At 49.7% G+C, this 24,710-nt stretch overlaps 1 protein-coding gene across 1 annotated transcript in view; it reads right to left on the minus strand.

Annotated features, from left to right (window-relative positions):
• The window catches only part of ST8SIA2 (ST8 alpha-N-acetyl-neuraminide alpha-2,8-sialyltransferase 2), a 76,646-nt gene extending 53,005 nt beyond the window's left edge, over nucleotides 1–23,641 (minus strand). Inside the window, exon 1 of the mRNA XM_033188915.1 lies at nucleotides 22,502–23,641. Coding sequence (XP_033044806.1) covers nucleotides 22,502–22,599 — 98 coding nt within the window. The 5' untranslated portion in view covers nucleotides 22,600–23,641. The remainder of the gene's footprint in view (nucleotides 1–22,501) is intronic.
• Nucleotides 23,642–24,710: the final 1,069 nt, after the last annotated feature.

Consider the following 24,710-nt stretch of genomic DNA (forward strand, 5'->3'; position numbering starts at 1 on the left):
AGACCCTTGCAGCATGTCCCTATCTCTCCTGGAGCAGGTCCAATGGGACATTCTCTCTGCTCTGCCAGTGACCTAAGCACGACCCCAAAGTACCCTTAGGCCATAGACTCCTGCCTCCTTCATCCTCTGGCAACACTTTCTCCAGGTTTTCTTTGAACTTCTCTTTCCCAGCCTCTCAGGATGCTGGGGTTGGTGTGAGCGTGCCCTTTGCATGCGCCGCTTTTCCAAACCCTGCTTCCATTGTCCCTCTGTGTCTGATCTACCTCTGGACATCTCACTCCTGGTTCCAGTCACAGCACATCCTGGCTGCCTCCACACACCTCCCACCCACCTCCACCCCTTCCACCTGCCTCTCCCGGTGTCCTCTCAGGGAATGGCAGCTGCCCCTAGTTCATTCAGAATCAGGGTGATGTCCACACTCTCCACTCTCCCTCACCACACCCCCCATCTTCAAGAGTCCCCCAGCCTCCAGATTTGAGCTCTCCCACCTGAGGAGGGTGAGTGCCAGTGCCCTCGTCCCTCTGCCCTGAATCTCTCCTGTGCCTCCCTCTAATCTGCTCATGTGCAGAGACTGCTTATCTACCAGCCCCTCCTACACAGACACAGCTTTCCGAAATGCAGTGTGCCATGTGCCTCTCTCTCCTTTAAACTCTTCAGGGTATCTTACCAACCCCTACAGCCTTCAGAATCAGGTTCAGATTCCTTAGCATGGCACAGAGACCCTTTCTGAACTGCCCCTTCAGCCTCATCTTCTTTTCCACACATCCACCTCCTACCCCCACAAGGCAAGGGGCAGCTTCTGGAATGTGTGACTCAGTTCACAAGGCTGTGTCTTTAAATATCGTGCCCTCTCTCTGGAATCCCTTGTTCTATTTTTCATTTGCTGATCTCAGAGTTTATAAACTGCCAGCCCTGGGTCATATCTGGCCGAAATATGTGTTCAGGCGCTTGCATGTTCAACCTTTTTAAAATCAGAGGCTACTGTTTAAAACTCAAGAGACTAGTCATTATAAAATATCCTCATTTCTGGCTCCTTTTAAACAGTCAAAAGATCTGATAACACTGAACCATAGTCATTGCTGGAGTTGGGAAGTATCGGTGTCCTCTTCTTAGGGGGGCAGGGGAGGGGTGCATATGCTACATTTTTCTACAGTCCACACTACTCCCTATTGTCTCACTGAGCGTCATCACTTATGTCTATGACTTGCCTGGACCCTAAAGGCATTTGAATTTAAGATCCCTAGACTCATCTTCCTATCAGATACAAAATTCAGCTCATGTCACTTTCTCCACAAACTTCTGACTCAGAAGCCCCTCCTGTACCAGATTCATTAGGACTGCAGGCCCTAAGGAAGTGGCAGAGGTGCTAGTTTCTTGCCCTTTCTCAGTCTCAGCTGACCAGATGCTTATTGATAAAATCAAGCAGAAGCAGGAGGAGGAACACCTAGGGGCATAGTCTGTGTTCTGTGATGTTCAGAAACAAATGCTTAGGAGAAGGAAATTCAGGAGCTCCATGCTTCCTAAGATGCTTGATGAGGCTGCTTCTTGAGCTTGCTGATGACCAACAGATAGAATAGGAAGAGGAAGCCAGCCCTGGCCTCTGGAAGGGTAACAGTCCCAGGTGTCTTCTGGCATCAGCCGTGACCTCTGTCCCCACCTTTCCCAGCCCAAGAACTTTTAGGAGCCCACGGCTCTGGGGAGGAAAAGGGGTGGAGGAGAGGTTCTGCCCCTTGGGTCTTCCCTGTGAGCCACTTCCTGATTGGCTTGGGGAAAGCCCAAAGATGGGTTCAGGGTGGAAGAAATTAACTCCAGCCATGTTGATTTAGGGCATGGGAAATGGCTGCATCCAACTAATGCCACAATAGCTTGTGGTGGGTGATGGGTCATAGAGAGGATGGTGGCCCCAGGGATGTGACCAGCTTGATGCTAGAATCAGGTGTCTGGATGCAAACATGAGAAGAACCTTGCTCAGATGGATGGATGCTGAGAACAGTAATTATTACCAGAGTTAATGCTGGCTGGGCCCTTGCCACATGGCAGTCCCTGCTGTGGATTTACTCCTTTCATCCGTGTCCCAACCCTATGAATTGGGCATTTTTCTTCCTCCAATTTACTTAGAGATGTTAAGCATCATATGCCAAGATTGACAGTGAGGAGGGAGCTCTAGGTGGAATTTGAATACAGCTCTGTCTGACAGACTGTCTCCAAATTGGGAAGTAGGTACAAAGTTGAGGTTGGGGTGGGGGCTTGTTAGAACCTGAGCTGAGTCAAAACTGGAATGTAGTGTCACAGGAACAAACTGACAAGAAGCCAGAGGACAGGGCCAGGCAGCCAATGTACCTGGGTCACTACACCTGACTCCAGACAGACGCCAGAGCTTCACCCAGCCAGATCCGAGAGGCAGAGGTACGAAGCCAGGTCAGGGCAAGGGGAGTGTGTGCAGGGACCTGGGGTTGTCCCCTGTGATTTTATTCCTAGGCCTTCCTTCTTGGCAGTTCTGGCCCTGTGCTTTTAATATTTCCAGCAGATTCCATCAGGACATTCAGGCTGTGCAGAAGGCAGGGAGGCTGGCTTCTGTTCTGAACACCCACAGAAGAGAGGTACAAAGAAGAATCAATGGGTCCTTCCCTCCTTTGCTTTTCCTGTTGCCCAGAGTTCCAGCACAGACTCCCACTTTGGGCTGAGCCTGGAGGGGGCATGAAAGTCACAGCCTATTAGCCCCCAGGGTCTGGGCTGGTGGCTGTAGATGGTGCCCTGAGGGCAATGGCTGAAGGTGTCACTGAGGGCATCACATTCGGGGTGCCTCAGAGCCTCACCCTCTCCCCACACTCCTGCCATCAATTTCTTATAGAAAACTTCAGGAAAGAAGGCTGGAGTGAAAGGGCATTGTCTGCTGTTCTCTAGGGATTAGAAGAATCCAAAGGCAGAGAGAATTCTTCCCTGCTGACTTCTCAACATGACCACAGGGGCCTGACAAGTGGACAGGAGATTTAACCCTTTTGTCCTGGGCAGATCACATGCATGTGTGAAGCAGCACCCTGGCACACAAAGGGCTTCCCAGGGGTACATCTGGAACAGGGCAGTACTTCAGTAAGTGTGCGGTGAGGATGCACAGAAACTACCCACCCCCTGGCCAGGAGGAGGAGGGAAACGGGATGTGGCCTCCCTGTTTTCTTGACAAACATGCCTCTTTGATACAATACTATAAAAATAAAATGAGGTGGCAAATGAGAACACAGGCTTCAGTGTGGTCCCTAGCTCCACCTTAACGCGCAGAACATCCAAGACTGAGTTTCCTCACTCCTTCAAAAGGGTGAACTGTGAAGAGTAAAAGAGGTAATGAAAACATATTAACAGCTGGCAGATGCTGTTTTCATTTTAATGTAATTATTGTTCTGATTAAAAGTTTTTTGAGAGGAGGATAGGTTATGGCTGAGTTCTACCTTCCCTTCTTTTGGTTTCAATTCACATGCCTTTCTTTATTGAGCATTACGGAGCACCTACTCTGCAACAGGCAGTGAGCGGGGCTCTGGGGTCACAGTGGGAATGGAGACAGATAGTCTCCAGTTTGAAGGTGCTTAAAACAGAAATTTGGGGACATGAAACAAACACACACTCACTGCCTCCCCTGCCCCCCACCCACCCCACACCAGACAGCAAAGGAACAGGGCTGTAAACACCTACCCATTACTGGGCAATGCTAAGAAGAAAACAGAGGCAAGGGCTGGGTGTGGTGGCTCACACCTTTAATGCCAGCACTTTGGGAGGCCAAGGTGGGCGAATCATGTGAGGCCAAGAGTTCGAGACTAGCCTGACTAACACGGTGAAACCCCGTTCCTACTAAAAATACAAAAAATTAGCTGGGTGTGGTGGCATACGCCTGTAATCCCAGCTACTTGGGAGGCTGAGGCATGAGACTTGCTTGAACCTGGGAGGCAGTGGCTGCAGTGAGCCAAGATCACACCACTGCACTCCAGCCTGGGAGAGAGAGCAAGACCCTGTCTCCAAACAAACAAACAAACAAACAGACAAACAAACCAAAAACACAGAGGCAAGTGGTGGTGGATACCAGACCGCATGGATACTCAAGAGTGGACAGGAAGGGCTGTTTCAAGAGATGGCATTTGTTAGAACTCTGAAGGAAGACAGGGAGCCAGCCTTGCGAAGTGCTGTGGGAAGAATATCAGGCAGAGAGGTCTACATGGGCCACAAATTGAAAGGCAAGAAGAGCCTAATGAGTTAGAGGATCTTCCCTTTAAAATTTACCATGTTTCCACGCCCCGCTCACCCCGGCAGATGGTCTCTGAACCTTCATCCCTCCTCTTCCCCTCCCCACTTCTGCCATTTGGTCTCATTTTCACCTGACTGTGACCATATCATTGAACCTCTCCCCCTTTCCTTCCCTCCTCTCATTTCTTTATTTTTACAGATGAACTATTTTATTTGTAAAACATTCTTCTCCTGCCTGCCTCCACCCCTCGCCTGCTTCTACTTCCTTTTCACACCTCTGGCAAGGCCAGTCTGCTCTCACTGGCCCCTTTATCAGGGACCTCTCTTTGGAATCTCGCTTCACCCCACAATTCCAAGAAAGGAGGTCTCTCAAATGCCACTGGGGATATGCTGACAACCTGGCCTGAGGTCCTCCTCTGTAAGGAGCCTCCTGCCGGGAGCACCCGCCCGTCTTGCCTTGCTTCTTCCTCTTGGTTGTCTCAAACTTCTCTCACTGCCCTTCTGCATGGCCTTTGCTACCTTGGTTTTCTGTTTCCAATTCTCCAAATCAGAGCAAAGACCCAAGCTTAATCCTGGGGTCTTTTCTACTTTAGAGATTTTATCTACACTAAGAGCTTCAACTGCCATCTCCCCCCGATAGCTTAAGATCTCCACCTCCAGCCTAACTTCTTCTATTATTCTCTTATGAAGTGGTCCCCAGCTGCCCACCATCGAGGTGACTGTGGAGAAGTCACTTCCTATTTCAGGGCCTCAGTGGCTGTACCTATAAAATGAAAGAGGGGTGGTTCTGTTGCTCTCTCATCCCCTAGTTGCTCCTGCAAGTGGTGGCTTCATAATTTTTAAATGTCTTCATTTCCACATAGATCAACTCGGCCTCTTAAAATAATCATGTTTAAAACCAAACTCACTACAGGACCATAACACACAGCTTCCCCTCTGATGTCCTGCGCCCACAGTGGGCTCAGTTGTTCACACAGGCGTTACTGACTGTCCCGAGAGTGTTGGAGAGCTGTCATGTCTTCTTCATGATCATGGCTTCCTAAGTCCCTCTTCCTTTTCAACACCCCAGCCCAGCCCTCAATGCTACTCCCCTGGGTGATCTTCCCAGCACCTGCCCCCTCCAAGCAACTGACGCATCGTCTGCACGTACCTTTGGTCAAAGCACTTCAAGAGCCCCAACTGTCCACAGTGGCTCCTCTTAGCTTTTGTGGGTCCCTTTGGGAATCCTTTGTAATGTCTGAACCATCTACTCAGAAAAATGCCTACAATTTCAGGGGGTTCATGGATCCCCTGAACCCCATCACAGATTCTTCAGAGGTCTCTGGACCCCATGTTGAACCAAGGAAACCCTCAAAGAATCAAGTCTGAGTTCTTCGGCCCTTGACAGCCTGGCTCCAAGCCCTCCGTCCTCCCCCACTTTCCTCCACCTCTAGGCACTGCCAGAGTCTGTGGCAGCCACATCACAAACGTGAGAACAGCTCCTCCTTGTATGGGGGAAACTTCCTTGGTTCTGGCCATTCTCTCCATCTAGGTCACCAATGTCATTCTTTTCCCAGCTCAAGTCCTTGGGCCCTTCCTTCAAGCCCCCAAATCCTGCCTTCTCACATTCCCAGTCCTTGGTGGGGAACCCCCGCTTTGGAGCTCCTATGGTACGAATCACCAGTACTATGAGCACGCTATTGTTATTTTTGTTTTTATTACCTGTCAGAGCTCACTATGGGAGGTCAGGGATGGCATTTAGGCTGATATACTACACTCATAAGATGTTTGTTGGTGATAATGAATTTTCCTGATAGGTAAGTGAAAAAGACTTCCAAAATCACCACATTTAACTATGCTTGAAAAGAGCTTTTCTACATCCTTTTACATGCACTCATGTCCTTTTCTAAAACTTGGTGTACAGGACGTCATTTGACGGGAACACCAATCCTGCTGTGATGCAATTGTCCTCTAAGTGGAACTGAGGGGTGCAGCAATGATGATGCTATTACTCCCCGTCCTGCAAGTTTATCAGGACATTCCAAATGCAGTGCCTGGCAAACAGCAGATACCCAGTATATTAGCTTGTCTTCCTCTTGCCATATAGCAGCTTTCTTTTCTTTTTAATGTAGAGCAGGTGGTAGGTGAAAATAGACCAACACCTATTTATTGCCCTGCTCTAAAATTTCAGGGCAAGGAATTTAGAGGCATAGCAGCAAATGGATTTTCTATTTCCAGTGAGGCTGAACTCCACTCCACAGGAAAACTCCTTGAGACAGCTGTCCAGTTTTGTTGCTCTAGAGCAAGTGAAGACCTGTGGGTTCATTGAGTCCACTTTTTATAAATGGGAAAACTGAGGCCCAAAGAAGTTAGGGCCTGCCCTTAGGGCAATGGCCTGGTGGTGGCAAATCCACAACCAAAGCCCAGACACCCAAACTCTCACCTCCAGACACATTCCTCATCATCGTACAACAACTCGCTCCCCCACCAGATCACAAACTCCATGAGCACCTTCTCTATGCTGTACTCATCTTTTCAGTTGTCAGCGCCCAGCACAGGGCTTGGAAACACCTGTAAAATGGATTGGATGCATTTTGCTCACACACAGTTTGCAATGACTGCACAAAGCTCATGGTAACCATCACAGAAACCAAGTTCCAAGAACCTGTCCTGATGCCTTTCTCCAGGGGCACTGTGAGTGCCTTATAAGGCTGCTGTTTTTGCACCTAATCGGGAGAAGATTGGCTTTTCCAGCAGGGTGGCTCACGGCACACAGTCTGCGCTGGTGACGCTGCAATGCTGCATTTGAGAAATAGTTACTGAGCATTTGCCAGGTGTCATGCACTGACTATATAGAGATGAACAGGAAAGAAATGGGCCTTTCCCTCATGAAGAATCATCGAGTGGAAAATGGAAAAAAGCAGAACAAAAGTAAATAGACCACCTAGTCCAGACAGAACAACCCTCTCCAGCAGCTAATCTCTGCCTATTTCCAAGACAGAAAATAAAAACAACACTACACAATGGGACTCTGATGAAGACTAAAAATCCCAAAGTCAATACATTTTACTTTATTTTATCTCAATTGATCTCAACTCCCAAACGCATGAGCTTCAAAAGGTAAGATTAGATATGATTAAGCCAGCCAGACCAGCATTGATTTGAAAACCCTCCTCCCTAAAACAAGACTGAGGAGGTTGCAGGCCCTTATTAATCTCCTTGTTATCAGCTTGATCTCAGCCTGCCTGGAGCCAGCTCACCTGATTCCCAATTCTGGACACATCCCTCCAATCCTCTGGCTTCTATGCACGAGACCTCAGAGCCCATATAGAACTGTGGATTAGCCTGTTAGGAATACTTCCTTAAACTGTGGGCTGGTCTTTCTTCATGAAATGAGGGGGCAAAAATGAAATGCCTGTAATCCCAGCACTTTGGGAGGCCAAGGCGGGCAGATCATGAGGTCAAGAATTCAAGACCAGCCTGACCAACATGGTGAAACCCCATGTCTACCAAAAATAAAAAAATTAGCTGGGCATGGTGGCGCACACCTGTAATCCCAGCTACTCAGGAGGCTGAGGCAGGAGAATCGCTTGAATCCAGGAGGTAGAGGTTGCAGTAAGCTGAGATCGCACCCCTGCACTCCAGCCTGGGTGACAGAGCGAGACTCCATCTCAATAAATAAATAAATAAATAAATAAATAAAATGGAACTCAGTGAATTTCAAATCAGACAATTGCACAGGGAGCTAATATAGACCCTACCATATTTTTTTTCTCCTTTGGCCACAGAGAGAAATATGTAAGTGATCCCAGAATATCAGTAACTGGGGCCTATCTCATCCTCCCTCAAGGAACTTACTCCCTCCCCTTCATCCCTTCCCTCCTTCCTTCCCTTCTTTCTCCAAAAGAGCACCTACTCTCTACCAGGCACTGTAGCAGGAACTGGAAGTACAATGAGGCACACATCTGAAACAGTCCTAGCCTTCAAGGAGCTACAAGCTAACAAGCAGGAAAGAAACCATGTAACAAACATGGTGTGGGGAGATGTGCCAGAGAGAGGCAGGGAGCTTCAGAGGACGGTGAGAGGAGGGTCTAATCCAGTGGTGTTGCAGGGGTGATAGGTCTTCTTGGGCCTAAGGCATCCACTCCTCTTGGTGGGACCACCGTCTCTTGGAGGAGGGTTGGTGTACACTGTTTCAATCATTCATAAGGCTGTTTTATTCAAGGATTCTTTTGTTGTGTGTTGGGCCGTTTCCAGACACAGTTATAAATGGCTTCCGTTAAGTAGGTATTTTCTGAAGGATTAACTCACTCACTCTGGAGAGAAGTTCTGCAAGGAGTTGTCGTGAGTTTGCTGTCATCCGGGGCAGATAATGACTATGGGGAAGAAGAAAGGCTGGGACGTCATTGCATAAACTTCAAACATTTTCCGGGTCTACCTTCATGCATTTTGCTAACTAGACATTATTGACTTAATACTTTCCTTTAAATTGACTCACTTAAAAACTTAAATGAATTCATCACAAAAGGAATCTTTATACTACTACCATAAATAGAATACCAATATCCCTTGCCCTAAATGGAAGGTAATAGCAAAAATAAATACAGTTAAATTCTTGGCTTCCAGCCTGCTTGGAGGCTTTCTTTATCTGGAAGAGCAGATTGGTTTTAAAAGGCTCCTCTAGACTTGCCTTCCGTCACCCCTAGAGGCCTCCCCTCTCCATTCCCCTGCTTTTTATAACTGAGAGTGGAGTTTGGAATTGGACTGCAGGTTGGGCAGTCCACCAGATCCACTCAGGAACCCCCAGAACTCTAGGGAACTGTGACTACGTACGCCAACTGTGAAGTGGGGCCCTGTGCTGTGTGAATGATCACATCCTAGCCAAGCTCATTAGAGGGCTTAATGACACAGCTGATGAGCGCTTTGCTGTCCAGCTTCTCTAGAAATTTCCTTCAAGTGCTCCAGCGCCAGGTCAAGCTTGTTTCTGGACACACTGTATCCTCCTTGGACTCATGTAATAAATCACTTCAACCCTTGGTTAAGATTTCTGCTCTCCTCATCTTACACCTTGGGCCTCATTTGGGAGGATAAAGGAAGAGAAGTAGGCTAATAGCTAAAAGCTAAACCCCTGGCATCTAGGAACAGAGCCAGCTAGATCGCCAAACAGTTTAAGTGCTTTTCCTGTTTCCTAAGCAGTCACTCTGAGTCTGTTTACTTGTCCATAAAATGGGTTTTGAAGGGGTTTTATAATAAATGTGTGAAACAATGTATAAAAAGCTCATGGCATACACTCAGGAATCCAACGAGTGGCTGTAATAAGAATCATTATTTATTTTTATTTGTAGTTTTTTTTTTTTGAGATAGGGTTTCATTCTTGATGCCCAGGCTGGAGTGCAATGGTGACATCTCGACTCACTGCAACCTCTGCCTCCTGGGTTCAAGCGATCTGAGTAGCTGAGATTACAGGCACACACCACCTGCTTCAGCCTCCTGAGCAGCTGAGATTACAGGCACACACCACCACACCTAGCTAATTTTTGTATTTTTGTAGAGATGGGGTTTAGCCATGTTGCCCAGACTGGTCTCGAACTGCTGGGCTCAAGTGATCTACTCACCTCTGCCTCCCAAAGTTCTGGGATTACAGGCACGAGCCACTGTGCCTGGCCAAGAATCATTATTCATTTTTCTGATATCCATTTGGAGGTCACTCTAGGCTGACTCTGGGATGGGCAGTGGAGCCGCACTGACAGGCTACCCCCGGTGTGATGGGCCAAGGTCACTGCTTAGGGCAGAGGCTCTGTAGAAGGCAGGGAAACCAATCATTCCCCCAGCAGAGTGTGCATACATTTCACCTGGGAGCTTGTTACTGAGCAGATTCAGATTCTGCAGGTCTAGGGTCTGGAGTAGGGCCTGAGACACTACATTTCTACCAAATATCCAGATGACGTCCATGTTGCTGGTCTGAGGACCCCACTGAGTGACAAGGCTCTAGCCCAGTGGTTCTCAAGGTGTGGTCCTGAAATGGGCCAGCAGTGTCAGCATCGCCTGGAACCTGTTAAAGATGCAAATTCTCAGGCCCTGCCCCAGGCCTGTGGAAACAGAAACTCCAGGAGGTGTCCAGCGTTCTGTTTTCAACAAGTCCTTGAGGTGACTGTGATGCTCTCTCAAGTCTGAGAATTGGCTTTGGCATCTCAAGCCTCCTGGAATCCACCTCACTTGCTCCTTCCTGCGGTATTACAGAGATTGTGCGGCTTGAGCCTAAAAGGGAAGAGACAGCTGTGTCCTACCTCTTCCCAGCTCAGCAGGAGCCAAATCTTGGGATCAGTATCTTGGACTCTTTTCTTTTCAGGTTCACCCTTGAGCCAAAAACAGTTTAGAGGCCACCCCTAGGCAGGTGATAAAGAAAGAGACTTCGCAAAGCTGCGTCTGGGAGGGAGGGGGCTCTGGACCGTCTTGGCCTCCCTCCCCCATCACTCTGAGCCCTCCTTGCAACTTAGGTTTTGGCGAAAGCTTATGGACCCCTCCACTAAACTTAGATGGGCAGGCCAGCCAACAAGAATTCAGAGTGGACACACAAAAGTATGCTTGCCCTTTCCATAATCCTAAATCCCAAATGTTGGGGATGTGGGCTGCCTCCAGCTTGTGTATCCAAACATACAACAAAGTGATGATTTGTATTTTTCTAATTCTGTGTCTATAGCCACACCTCCCCCGTTTACTCCCTCCATTTCCTCTGTATCTGCTTTTCAGCACCGTATTATTTTTAAAATTAAATAATACCCACATTGATGCTGCTTTGTTTAAAATCACAACTGTGCTCTTAAAGTAAGTCAGCGTGTCCTGAGCACCTGCCAGGCACTATTCTGGCTGCTTGTGCATGTGTATGTTTCAATTGTGGTAAAATACACATAACATACAATTTACCATCTTAACTATTTTTAAGTGTACGGTTCGGTGGCATTAAGACATTTATATTATTCTGCAGCTATCATTACCATCCGTCTGCTAAACTCTTTTCATCTTTCAAAACTGAAACTTTATACCCATTAAACAAATTCCCTTCCCCAGATCCTGGCAACTGCCATTCTACTTTCTGTCTTGATCAATTTGACCACTCTAGATGCCTCATATAAGTGGAACCACACAGTATTTGTCCTTTGACTGCTGGCTTATTCCACTAAGCATAATGTTCTCAAGGTTCGCCCATCTTATAGTTTGTGTCAGAATTTCCTTCCTTTTTAAGACTAAATAATATTCCATTGGATGTATATAGCTTTTTAAAAAAAATTTTAAGAACAGGGTCTTGCTACATTGCCCAGGCAGGTCCAAACTCCTGGGCTCAAGATATCCTCCCGCCTCTGCCTCCCTAAGAGCTGGGATTACAGGTGTGAGCCACCATGCCCGGCATCTACCATATTTTGTTTATCCGTTTACTCATTGATGGACACCTGGGTTGCTTCCCCCTTTTAGCTATGGTGAATAAGGTTACTATGAAAATGGGTGTACAAATACCTGTTTAAGTCCCTGTTTTCAATTTCTTTTGTTTTTTTTTTTTTTTTTTTTTTGAGATGGAGTCTTGCTGTGTCACCCAAGCTGGAGTGCAGTGGTGTGATCTAGGCTCACTGCAACCTCTGCGTCCCGGGTTCAAGCGATTCTCCTGTCTCAGCCTCTGAGTAGCTGGACTACAGGCCTGCAGCACGACACCTGGCTTTTTTTTTTTGTGTGTGTAATTTTAGTAAAGACAGGGTTTCACCACGTTGGCCAGGTTGGTCTCAAACTCCTGACTTCAGGTGATCCACTCACCTCGGCCTCCCAAAGTGTAGGGATTACAGACATGAGCACTACACCTGGCCCCTGCTTCCAATTCTTTTGAATATATACCCAGAAGTGGAATTGCTGGCTCACATGGTAATTCTATGTTAAATATTTTAAGGAACCATCATGAATAGGAGCTGTATCATTTTACATTCCCACCATTTGTGTTTTATTTAATCCTCAGAACACTGGAAGTTGGGTGTTATTAACCCCATTATACAGATTAGGAAACTGAGACTCAGAAAGGTGAGGTCACTTGCCTGAAGTCACACAGGTAATGACTGTTCCACTGAAGACTAGAGCCTTAATCTTCCAAGAGTAGCTCTCAGTTTCTCCAAAGGTATGGCCCAATGTCCTGAATCATATGCCATGAATCCAGCTCTGGCAAGAACTTATCAGTCCTTACAGATAAAAGTAAAGCCCCCGGTTGGTGGCAGGGAGAGATGTATGATGAATACGTAAGTGAGTCATTCTGGCATTCTTCTGGAGGTTAGAGCTATGGTGGGCAGTTTTGGCAGGTTGAGGAAGGGCCTGTGGAGCCCTAACTGGCTTTACCACCAAGACTGGGCCATCACGGGTCTTTCTTTGGGATGCTGTCTGTCAGCATGTTGCTGCCTTTGTGTCCAGCTGGCCTAAGAGGTTCCCTGCCCAGGCCAAGACAGAACACCACGGGGAGTTTCTCTCTTGTCCTTCTCTTTGCTTCTCCTGGGAACTAAATGTTTTGATTAGCGTATAATTCGGGCATCATCCTGAGTCCACCTAAAGTCAAATCCCAAACTGTGGGAACCTCAAGAGATGCAGAGGGAGGGCCTTTACTGCTTACAGGAAAATAGCGAACTAAAGTCACCTGCCCTATCAATTTACTAATTCACTTTCTCCAGACATCATATGCCTCCCGCCTTCATTATTTAAGCTACTCTGGCATTTACCAAGAAGGTGTGAATTAACCCTGGGTATCGCTCCTCCGCGTGCAGCCGGTTTTCAAAATTAGAACTGGGGAAGCTCAATAACAAGTGCTCACACCTCCCTGGCTAGAGTCCAGGTATGTCTGCCTCTTCCACAGCCTCCGCTGAAGTGTTGTGCCCAATGGTGACGGATGCCATTGTGTTTGCGAAGTTATCTGACAATGATGAGTCTATTCTATAGTCTCAAAAGTTTCCAGCATCTCTGTGCAAACTCTCTGCATGGTACAGAAAATGCAATAAAGTGTAGGAGGCCCAGGGCAGGAGGCATGAGGAATGGGGGAGAGTAGTCAAGTAACCGCGGTATAAAAAAGTGGCTAAGACCAGATGGACCATGGAGTCAGGCAAACCTGGGTGGAATCCCAGCTTCGTGTTTACTAGCTGTGTGACCTTAGCAAGTCCCACGACCTCTCTGAGTCTCCATTTCCTCATCTGCAAATGGGCTAACAGGGTGCTTGGGAAGGTTGAGTGAGGTGATCCATGTGAGCTCTCAGCAGAATGCGGTTTCCATAGGAAAGGGGGCTCCCTGGGATGTGCTACCTCCTTGCATGAACCTGGCCCCTCCCCGAAGCGCTCCCTCCCTCACTCCTTCCCTCCGTCCCTTCCTTGTCAGGCTCCACTGACCTGGGGAAGCTGACAGCACCAACCCTTCTGTCTTCCCCTAGAAGAAAATCCAGGCCTTAATCATTTCTGTTGTTTTTCTCTTCTCTCTCAGTGTCTCTCTCTCTCTCTCTGGTAATGAGATGGTCAAACAAATGCCGTGCTCCAGAACCATTCTGATGAGACTCCATGGGGGGAAGCAGGTGTGAGAGGAGAAGAAAAGAGGGGAGGCAGAGGCAGAGCAGTGTGCCCCTGGCCCTTATTCCGCATTAAGGTGTTTTGGAGCTGGCAACCCTAAATTCTATTGATCTTTTTGGCTGCCATGTCCCATTATGGCCTGGGCTCCAGTATGCTGTCCCCTAAGATTCCTTCAGCATCGCTACATCCCAGGGTTCTCTCTCGCACAGACCTTTGTGTTTCCAAGGCTTATTCCTTGAAAATACAAGCATGCATCTCTTCCCCACTGGATGCCATTTAAGACATCGTTTTTGGAGAATTCTCCTTGTTCCCTGGAGCCTGGGTTTGAATCCCAGCTCTGCACTTTACCAGCTGTGTTATTTGACTGTTCCGGGCCTCAGTTCACTAATCTGTAAAAGGGAGATAATAATAACATAGATAGACCTCCTTAGACTGTTGGGAGGATTATAGGTGTTTAGATAACTAAAGTGTTTAGAAAATCATTGGGACCCCAGCAGACACAGACAAAAAATGACTTTGTTATTATTCTCTGCTGGCATCATCTCCATGGGGAAGAAAATATGTGAGGAGTGAGGCTATTTCCTGAAGTGAGCTTTTCAGCGTACCTTGTGGATCCAGACCCTAGACTATCAGATTTAAAGGACCCATAGTATTTCCAAAACACTGGGGTTGGGGACTCATGAGGTTACTACCCTCTTCAGCCAAGGGAGAACGTCATAGCTACCATCACCCCCTTTCATAAAAGAAAGGACATCTTAGTATCCCAAAGGAAAAAGGAACATTATTTCAGAATATAGAAGAGTTCTTTCCAGGCAATGGCAGCTGGCAACTTGAAACTATTAATAATCATGGCTACATTGTGCTTTTTTTTTTTTTCCTGTCTCCTTTCAGATCACCACTCATCTGTGGCTCACCATGTGGGAACCACTGACCTAGGGGTCCTTTCATCCTTCGGCCATCAACTAAGAAGCTGGAGGAGGGAGAGGAGGAATTGTTGCCCTGAACCTTAAAAAAGGCCCAGGAAGCAGAGCTCAGTCCCTCCGCATTCCTCCGATAATAACAAAAAGGCTCTGGGAAACCCTGTGACAGAGCTGAGAGCTTCATGCTTGCAAAGCAGTTTGGGAAGTCAAAGGCACACCCACACAGCAAGGCGGGACGCTGGATTTCCCAGGGGAGTGAATCGGGATCCCAAGTTCTCGAAAGTGTCAGGAGGAACCTTGACTGCCGACGTGTAATACAGACACATGTCATGTCGGGGCCACTGCTCTCCCCAGTTGGAGCCATTCCCTCATGGCCATTGTTGCGAAGTCAGTGACAGCTAAAGCTGAGAAAACACGGGGACACACAGGTCCCGTCAGGACACTGGGCAGCTTCCTAGCCGGGTGGTGAACTGCAGGAGACTGGGGAGAATTTAAAACCAGCCCAGATGCCACCCAGGACAGTGACTAATCTCAATGCTTAAGGACCAGCCTCAGCTCTGGAGAGATGGTGAGCAAGCCCAGGGGCAGTCAGCCAGTCGGCCACAGGGGACAGTGTCTCACCCCGCAGCGCCTCTCCGGAAGATGAGCCTGTCCCCACGCCCTGGCAGGAGACAGCCACCTGACTCGCCCAGCTGGTGGCTTTCATGTTCCTGTCCCTCCCCCGGCCGTTTTCACTGCGTCCTCCCATCTGTCTCTAACTCATTTCTGCTTGAGACAGCTGAGAGAGATGAGGCTCCTGACCTCATCTAGGATCCACACAGCTCCCCCAAATCTTGACCCATCAGCAGGATTTGCTGGTTTGACCAGTGTTTTCAAATAAAAACACCACTAGAAGGTGCTTCATAAGGAAAATCTTTGAGATGACACATCCTGACCTGACCTCACATTTCTTACTCTGTCAATGTCTCTAACGCTCAGCTTCCAGCATCCTACCTGGGGACCAGCCCTTGCAAGGAAACAGCTGGCCCTGCATTCCTGGTCTGCTCTCAACGCCACTAAGGAAGCCCTGAAGGGGATTAAAGTAGACAGGACCGGCTGTCCTTCCAGGCAGGAGGGGACAGCCTCAGCAGCACCGTGGGCAGTGGAGGGCTGGAAAGGGCTCTCTGGAGAACCAACAGCCGGCAGAGGCTTGGCATCTGGGCTCTAGATCTTTGGTTTTTATCTAAACTGGCAGGGGGCAAACACCACTGGGTGTTTTTACAAATTAGAAAGGGGCTTTTATTTCCGTTGGCCTGAAACATTCCACAATGGTGAATAATGTCATAGCCAGACTGTGCTTTTCACCGGGCTGCACCTTCCATGCTAGATACATAGGAAAAGCAGGGGGCTTCCAGATCAAGTGGAGGGTGTTTAATTGTTATTAGAATAGTATGTACTTTTGGGAGCAGAGAGGTTGAATGCTTATTTTTGCCATATCGTCGGTCAGAGTTTGTTCATTCAAAAAAATTTTATGGGCTTCATTTACTAAATCATATACGTATCACCAGGGGCTGGGGATAAAGGATAAATAAAACATAATTGTGAAATGTATCTCCATGGGGTGCTGCATTATGGGGTCCAAAGGGTGCATACAGGAGGGGCAACCAATGTAGATGTCTCGGCGGGACGGGATCTAGGAGATACCAGACCTTAGCCTCGAAGGAGAAGACAGAGCAGAGAGAAAGGAAGGGCCTGGGAGGAGCGAGGCAACAGCAGGAAGGATGGTATGCGTGCAAGGACGGCATTCCACAGAGCAGGAGCGGAATGTACAAAGGCACAGAGGTATGAAATCCTAGGATACTTTGGGGAATCTGTAAGCAATACAAAATGGCTGGAGCCCAGGCCGGCTACAGAAAGAGGCAAAAGTCAGAAGATGCATTGCTTTGTATGCCCTGAGAAAAGCAATGGGAGCCTTTCTAGAATCCCCTCTCTCGAAGAAGTATTTATAATTTGCAATCTACAACATTTCCAATTTGTAAAACCTAAAACATGTTTAAAACCTAGCAACCCTGCCTTACAGGAGGAAAGAGGCACTGAGTGGTGAATTGGTTTCTAAGATGGATATCTATTTACAATTTAAATGTGATGTTTGGAACAGTTGGCAACAAGGACTTGGAGCAAGTGAGTTAAAACCAGACCTTCTTTCTCTCCTATTTTATCTTCCAATCATGCTTATACTTCAGTGAAGTGCACCAGGACTAGGGAGAAGAATGGGCTTTAAAAAAAATTGCATTGTCTTGAGCAAACATATGCACTTCTTATAGAGTGCCTGGACTGTGACTGCTCAAGGTCATTTTCTTTCCCGTCCACGTGCACTCATCCACTAAACGATGCACCTCACCTCACTCTCCGCTGTTGGCAGTAGTTGCTGCCTGCTCACAGATCTCATCATGGCTGATGATCAGAGCTAGCTTCTCCTTGTCTAGTGTTTTCCCAGACAGGGCCTGGTGTTTGGCTGGTGTGCACTAGGACCCCTGGTCGTGGTGTACTGGATGGCATCAGTTCTGACGGGTCGGATGTCCATTCTAACAGGTTGGTGCTGGAGAGGTACCAGTTGTTAAATATCTTTACTATCTCCCCTGCTCCAATGGTGCTGGAGAGGTACCAGTTGTTAAATATCTTTACTATCTCCCCTGCTCCAGACACCTAGATGCCCAAACATACAGCATATAGCATCGAGGCAGGCCCCTTCCATTGACATCAGAATCAGGTTTGCAATGGAATAGGAGCTTTCCCTCCTCCTGTCACTTTAGCCCCAGGCTCCACCTGAGAGTCTGGAATGCTCATACCCATGGCAGGTGACCTTGTGTAACAGGCTGGGGTTAATGCCATTCTGTCCTCCAGCATGGCACCGAACTTAGCTGGACTAGAGGGACATTTTGGGGAGGTGTGCTCAGAGTCCTCCTCTGGTCCTCCTCATTTCACCTTCTCTCTTTCTAAATGTCTGATGGAGCAACTACTAAGGCCAGACCAGGCTCTCAGGAAAACTCTGGGCCTTTGGAAGAACCACCGGGGATGAGTTAGTCTTCAGATGTATTCCCTAACATTAGCTCAGGGTAAAAAAAATAACTTAGAGGACAGGGCAGTCTAGCATGATGGTCAAGAGCATGCATGGGTTTTGGCCTTCCATACAGCTGCTTTATCACAAGTTTATCAGCAGGGTATACCATCTCTCCAGGCCTCAGTTTCTTCGTCAATAAATGGGGATAGAAATGGTACCTACCTTAGAGGGTTCTGGTGAGGATCCAGCAAACATGTTTCAAAGCAGTTAGCATAGCATCTGGCTCACAGAGCTCCACAAACAGTGCCACTGGTAGGTGACCACTAGATTACCATGAGGCTGGAATGTGTTAACACCTATAAAGCACTTGGAATAGCTCTTGGCTCTTAGGAAGCACTCAGTAAATGCTAACCATGATCATCATCTTCACCATTGTCATAATTGCTATTGTTACCATTACTAGTTACTCAACTTCTCTTTAACAAGATTTCTGTAATTCCTTTATGAGTAGAGGAACTAGTATGAGGATTAGCGCATTGGGTTACAAAAGTGGAGACCTGTGCAAGCCTGCCCTGCCCTAAACCAGCCAGGCTGTGATCTCAGATTAGTGATGTTACTTCTCAGTGTCAAATTTACCCTAATTGATAAAAAGGAAAGGTTTCTACAGGGAGACCCCTATGCTCTCTTTCTGTCCCAAGGCTCAGTGAGTTTCTTTCTTCCTTCCTTCCTCCTTCCTTCCTTCCTTCCTTCCTTCCTTCCTTTCCTTCCTTTCTTTTCTTTCTTTCTCTCTCTCTCTTTTTTTTTTTTTTTCTTTTTTGAGATGGAGTCTCGCTCTGTTGCCCAGGCTGGAGTGCAGTGGCGTGATCTCGGCTCACTGCAACCTCTTCCTCCCAGGTTTTAAGCCATTCTCCTGTCTCAGCCTCCCGAGTAGCTGGGATTACAGCACCCGCCACCACATCTGGCTAATTTTTGTATTTTTAGTAGAGATGGAGTTTCACCATGTTGGCCAGTCTGGTCTTGAACTCCTGACCTCAGGTGATCCACCTGCCTCAGCCTCCCAAAGTGTTGGGATTACAGGCATGAGCCACCGTTCCTGGCCAGCTCTGAGTTGCAACTTTGCCCAAGGATGCCGTGTGTGCCCATCATTGTGCCAGACTCAGGAAAATATTCATCCAACAGATGTTTATGGAATGCCTTGTATCCCCGGTTCCATGGACACCATGATGAGCAAGACAGTGATGCCTCACAGTCCCCTAGTGGAAGTTACATCAAGATTAAAGCCCAAGAAACAAGCAGAAGATTTTAGCTTACAACTTGGTCGAATTGGATCTAAAACTTGGGAGCGTGCATGAGTTGATCAGGGGCTGTTTTACGAAAGCCCCACCCAATTTCTGACTTAGAATTTGAATTCACTCCTTGGCTACTAGGCAGGACTCTCTAGGTGCTTCGCAGAGAACTTATCTTTCCACATTTTGTTTTCTTATTCAGCTCCAGCTGAATGAGAGCAAGAGAGTCAGAAATGGAACTTTTGAAAATAATCACTAAGGAAAAGAGATGTGTGTCTCAGAAAACTCCCCTCAAAGAAAGTCCTGCCCCTCAATTCATGGCGCATAATTTTTCAGGCAGGATAGGACCTCTGAGACCACCACATTAAAAGCCTCATTTTATAAAAAAGAGAATCAAGAGTTTCAGAAAACTAAATCTCAGTTTTATTCCTCCAGATAATACACATGTGATTTACTTTCTTCTTTCACTTTTTAAAGTTCCTTAATCCTTGAAAAAGTTATCCCCAAAAGAGGTTCCTTCTATTTTTCCTTCCTTCGTAACAGATCACAGGGTCCCACTGTTCATTACTTCCCAGAAACAGCCATCCTTTTACAGAGCCATCGCTTTCTCCCAGGGGCTGACACGGGCAGATCATCTGTAATCCTCCCTAGCACAGGTCCAGAGCAAGTTGGGGATGGAGGGGCTGGGCTGGTGCAGCAGACTCGTGTTCCTGAGTATGATTCCAGGTCTCCAGGAAGGCATATGGTGAGGAAGGTGGAGCCCTCTTGATGCCCCTCACTGGCCACTGTGCCAAGGCTCTTATTGGGCGCTGAGCCCAGCTGCTCAAAGTTGGGGTAATTCCAAGAATGAATTTAGTGATAAAACCTCACTTGTGCCGGGAGGGGTGGCTCACGCCTGTAATCCCAGCACTTCGGGAGGCTGAGGTGGGCAGATCACCTGAGGTGATTGAGACCAGCCTGGTCAACATGGTGAAACCCCATCTCTAATAAAAATACAAAAACTAGCCTGGTGTGGTGGCACGTGCCTGTAATCCCAGCTACTCGGGAGGCTGAAACAGAATTGCTTGAATCCAGGAGGGAGAGGTTGCAGTGAGCCAAGATCTTGCCACTGCACTCCAGCCTGGGCAACGGAGTGAGACTCTATCTCAAAAACACACACACACACACAAAAAACCCCTCACTTGTAAGCAGGCAGAAGGTGTTGGGATTCCCATGCTCTGCCCATGTCTTTCCTTCTCCAGCCATGGTGAACCCCAAAATATGCCTCCATTCCTCTGGATTAAACATGTGTGGGGCTGACCGTGAGTGGGGCTAGAGTGCCTGTCCCAGTGGAAAGGCATGTGTAGTGTTGTTCTAAGGCAGCTACCTCAGCCTGGGAGAGGGGGTGTCTCAGGCCTGGTCAGGACTGGTCAAGCCAGTGGTCAGCCTGGGACGAGAGGGAAGGAAGATGCCACAGGAGGTGACGCATCAGACTTGTTTGACAGTTTTTTCCTAGGATTGGTCCAACAGAGACAGGATAAAAAGAGGTAGAGAGTCCTCAAGTGAAACAAGTCCCAGGGGTGTGTACATATATGGGAACAACCTGATGCGGGGAGTGCAGGCTTCACCATGCATTTGGCAAGAAAGTGCAACATTATGTGCAAAGTGATCTCCTGATTGCGTTTTAAAAATTAAAAGTTCCCAGCATGTGGAAGGTATTTGCTAAGAATTCAGTGAATGGTTGACCTAGGGGTGCCTGGATGATCACAGCACTTACGTTTTTATAGCAGAACAATGGGCAGCGCCGGGCCTTCCCTCTCACATGGGCAAAGATCAGCAAGTGATCTGGGCCAGGCAGTGCCCACATCCGGAATAAGAAGCCGAAGAGCCCAGAGGAAGGCCCTTCTCACTGCATCTTCCATTACCCCAAGACGTGACTTGCCCAATTTCCTTTCCGATCCACGTTTCTGAGGCGAACAGCTATGAAAAGTAGCATGTTTATCTTTGCGTGGGAGATGGTGGCACGTTGTGTATTAACTGCACAGCATTTGTGAAAGTTTTCAGAGCTCTTGGGGAAACCGAGAATGAGAGGAGAGAGAGAGGCAGGGAGAGGGGTTCCTGAAGCCCAGTGGAGTTCACAGAAGGAATTCCGGGGAGATGGGCAGGGGCGGGGAGAAGGGTAGGGGCGGGGAGAAAATGAGAGCGGGAAGTGGCAGTTGTCCCAAGTTTTGGTCCTTGGGGCCTCGGCATCCTGCTTGGGCCTAAGACTGGCATCTCCCATTTGAGGGACTGACAGTGTGGCGGACCCTCAACTAGCACAGATAACAAACGAAGTAACAAATGGGACAAAGGAGGGGCGCACGCGGCGCCGGACTCGAGAAGAGCGCCTGGCAGGGCACAAATCCCATAGAGGAAGAGACCTTCTGCGCTCTCTGAGACCTCACCTTCCCCTTACCCAGGGCCACGAAGGTCTCCTCGGGCCTCCTCAGAACGCTGGCTGCCTCCCCACCTGTCGTCTACCGCCCTTTGGAGGTTCCGGAGAAGGGCCCGCCCGGGCGAGCCGAAGGCTGCGGGGCGGGGCGCGAGTCTCAGCCTCTGGGACACACAGCTGGTGCGTCCCGCGCCTCAAGTGCGCGCTCCAGGAAGTCCGGAGCCGGGAGGATCCGGGCTCGCGGTCCCGCCCTACCTCTGGCGAGGTCGGGAGAAAAAAGGGCCAGATCGCCCGCTTGAGGGCCCAGAAACCCACCGGGCGGCAGTACAGACTTTCCCGAAATGTCTCTGTCTCCGCGCTGCGAGCGCACAGGAACCCAGGGTCGCCGGGGTCGCCGTGGCTTGGCTGAATGTCCAAAGCCAGGCGAGGGCGGGGATCTCAGTCCAGCTATGCGAGCCCTTCTCTAGTGGTGCCAGCTCCTACGTCGGGCTCCCGGGCCGGCGGGAGGCGCGTGTGCCTGTCTGTGTGTGCAGGGGGCACTCGGCTTCCCCGTAGCCCATGCAGAGCCCCCGCCCTCCGCTCCGGCCCGGGGAACCCCTCCCCCAGCTCAGAGATCCCTGCGCGCCCCCTGCCCACTTTGCCAAGGCGAGAAAGCGGCCGTGCCGGAGACAAAGAAACTCCTGCCTCCCTCCACTCTCGGCCCCTCCGCCCGCCCGAGACACTCCCCGGCGCCCTCCCTCGACCCCGGCGACACTGCGCTTGGACACGCCAGGCAGGGGGGCAGGGTGGGCGAGCCCGCTTCCCGACGCGGGCCAGCTGGGGGCTTCCCGTGAGCCCCGCCCGGGGACACCCCACGGCAGCCGCGCCCCCACCCTCCTCTCCCCAAACCGTCCCGGGCCCCGTCACCGCTACCTTCTGCCAAACCGTCCCTACCTCTCCAGCGGAGCTACGGAGGGGGGTGGGGGCGCGGCGCACACAAAGGGGGTCGGAGGGTGGAGAGTAGGGAAGGAGGGAGAGATCCCGCCCGGGCTCGTGGCACGGGCTTGGGCGCAGCTATTTACCCGATTTCTTCTTCGATCTCTGAGATGTCTGCGAAGATGAGGAAGACCACGAGCAGCGTGAGCGCGGCCAGCATCCAGCTCCGGAACTGCAGCTGCATGGTGGGTTCGCGCCCGCCGGGACCCACGCGGGCCGGCGCGAGGAGCAGGGGCTGGAGGGCGCAGCGGCGGACGCCGGAGCCTCCGCGTGCCGAGCGCAGCTGGGCAGATACCCTGCGCTCGGGGCGAGTCTGGGCCGGCGGCGGCGGCAGCGGCAGCGGCAGCGACAGGCAGGGGTTGCTCAGGCGCGGCGAGCCCGCTCGCTCCCTTTCGGCTCCCGCCTGCCCCTCCCTCCCTCCTTCCTCTCCCTTCCCCCGCCCCGCGCCCGGCTCCGCGCGCAGTTTGACAGCTTTGCTCCGCGCTTCTGCTCGCCTCCTCCCACCAACTCCAGCGTCCAGACCTGCTAGCCTTTGCTTCTCCCGCCTGGCTTTATTCAGCTTCCGAGGGCGCGGGGTTGCAGCCGGAGGCTGCCACTCCTGGCCTAGAGAGGCTGGGCTCTGGCCACCGCGAAGGACTGGGTACTGAGCTGAGCCCAGAGAAGTGCGCGCACCGCCCGGCGTACCCCTCAGGCTGGCAAACGCCCTCCCTCGCCCGCTCTTTGTCCAGCTCCCTCGCCTCCTCGCAAAGTTTTCTCAACACAAAGACCAACACCTGAGAACAGCCCCCAGCGCGCGGCGAGAAGGCGGTTTCAGCCAGGCAGATGTTTCAGCAGTTGATGAATTAGGAGGGGAGGTGGAGGAAGGGGAGGAGAGAAGAAATATCCAAGGCAGGCCAACTTCGGTGAAGATGCTGACTACAGTTTGTGGGCGAGGCTCTCTCGAGAAACCACTCCCACCAGGTGCTTATCTTGGTCTCCATTTATAGACCCGATACTAGGTCCGGAGAGCTCTGCGAGCTGCCCCCAGGTCACGAAATCCTGGCTGGAACCCTCGGCTAGAATCCCAATGGGAGACTTAGCGCCCGTCTTCCCTCCGCCCTCGCGGTACTGACGCCGGGTGGCCTTCATCTCCTCAGTTCTTGGACTCTCAATAGCCCCAAAATCAATAACCCTGGGAGTCCTGTCTTGATCAAAATGCCTTCTAGAAAAATATGGCTCCCACAAGGGGTAATGTCCCCCACTCTTCCTGAATATTTCACACTTTCTCTGCCTTAGACAGTTTAAGTCAAATTACATTTCACACCAACCATTAGCCAGGGATGGGAAGGGCCCCATTAAGTTTTACTGGAATTAGATAATTACCTTTTATTTTCTTTGCACTAATTGGAACAATTCCTGAAATTAAGAAATGTAACTTTCCAGAAATGATCATCTGGTTTATGAAAGGGTCCTTGGGGTTTGAGTGTGGGGAGGAGGAGTCCTGTTGGAGAAGCTATACGGAATGTCCTAAGTGCTGGAAACCACAACCCAGTGAATGGGAGGGGCGGGTTGGCCTTGTTCCCTGGACCACTCAGAGGAGTTTGCAGAGGGGCTGGCAGCAGCCAAGTCCCTTCATGGCGCCCCCCGGGGATGTAAGAGGGCCTTCTGATTTCCCACCAAAGCACCGCTTGTACCCAGAGCACTTCTGCCTCTTGGTGTGTACGGAGGAGCAGGAGGGAGGCTTCCAAGCCAGGGGCTACTACACTTGTTGACCCTAGGAGCCAGGACAGGCTCTCCCCTGCAGGAGGAGCTCCCATCACCCAGCCTGGAGAGCAGATTAGGGAAGCAGCATAGCGGCAAGGGAGAGCTCTGCATCACCTCCTTTGAGGAGTGCCAGGAGCAGATGTCTTTTACCCAGAGGAAGAGTGGACTAATTCCTGCCTCAGCGCTTCATTTCCTTCCCATCCCTTGGCAAAGTCAGTGCACCCCTGCTCCTTTTACAGTAAGCACTTCGAAAATACCACGTATTTTTCTTGGGGTGAGGTTTTTCTAATGTTGAGAACAATGTTGGACCTCACTCTCCCTGTCTGTTAGAGGCAGGGATGAGACGTCAAAGGAGGGTTTCCCATCAGTGTGACTGGCACGGGGTCTAACCATCCTTATTTCAAGTTTTCAAAATGCCAAGATCTTTCCCTTTGTGCTGGAAGGGTGGTTTAGGAGGTGTGGAGTGGTTTTTGTCACCATTTTGCCTTGTTTTTCTGAAGGAATGGTTGGGATACCTGAATAGGGAGAGGAAAGTACAGGATGCTCGTGGTA

The sequence above is a fragment of the Trachypithecus francoisi genome, unplaced genomic scaffold, assembly GCF_009764315.1.
Source record: "Trachypithecus francoisi isolate TF-2019V2 unplaced genomic scaffold, Tfra_2.0 Lachesis_group3, whole genome shotgun sequence".
In the NCBI taxonomy this organism is placed as follows: Eukaryota; Metazoa; Chordata; class Mammalia; order Primates; family Cercopithecidae; genus Trachypithecus; species Trachypithecus francoisi.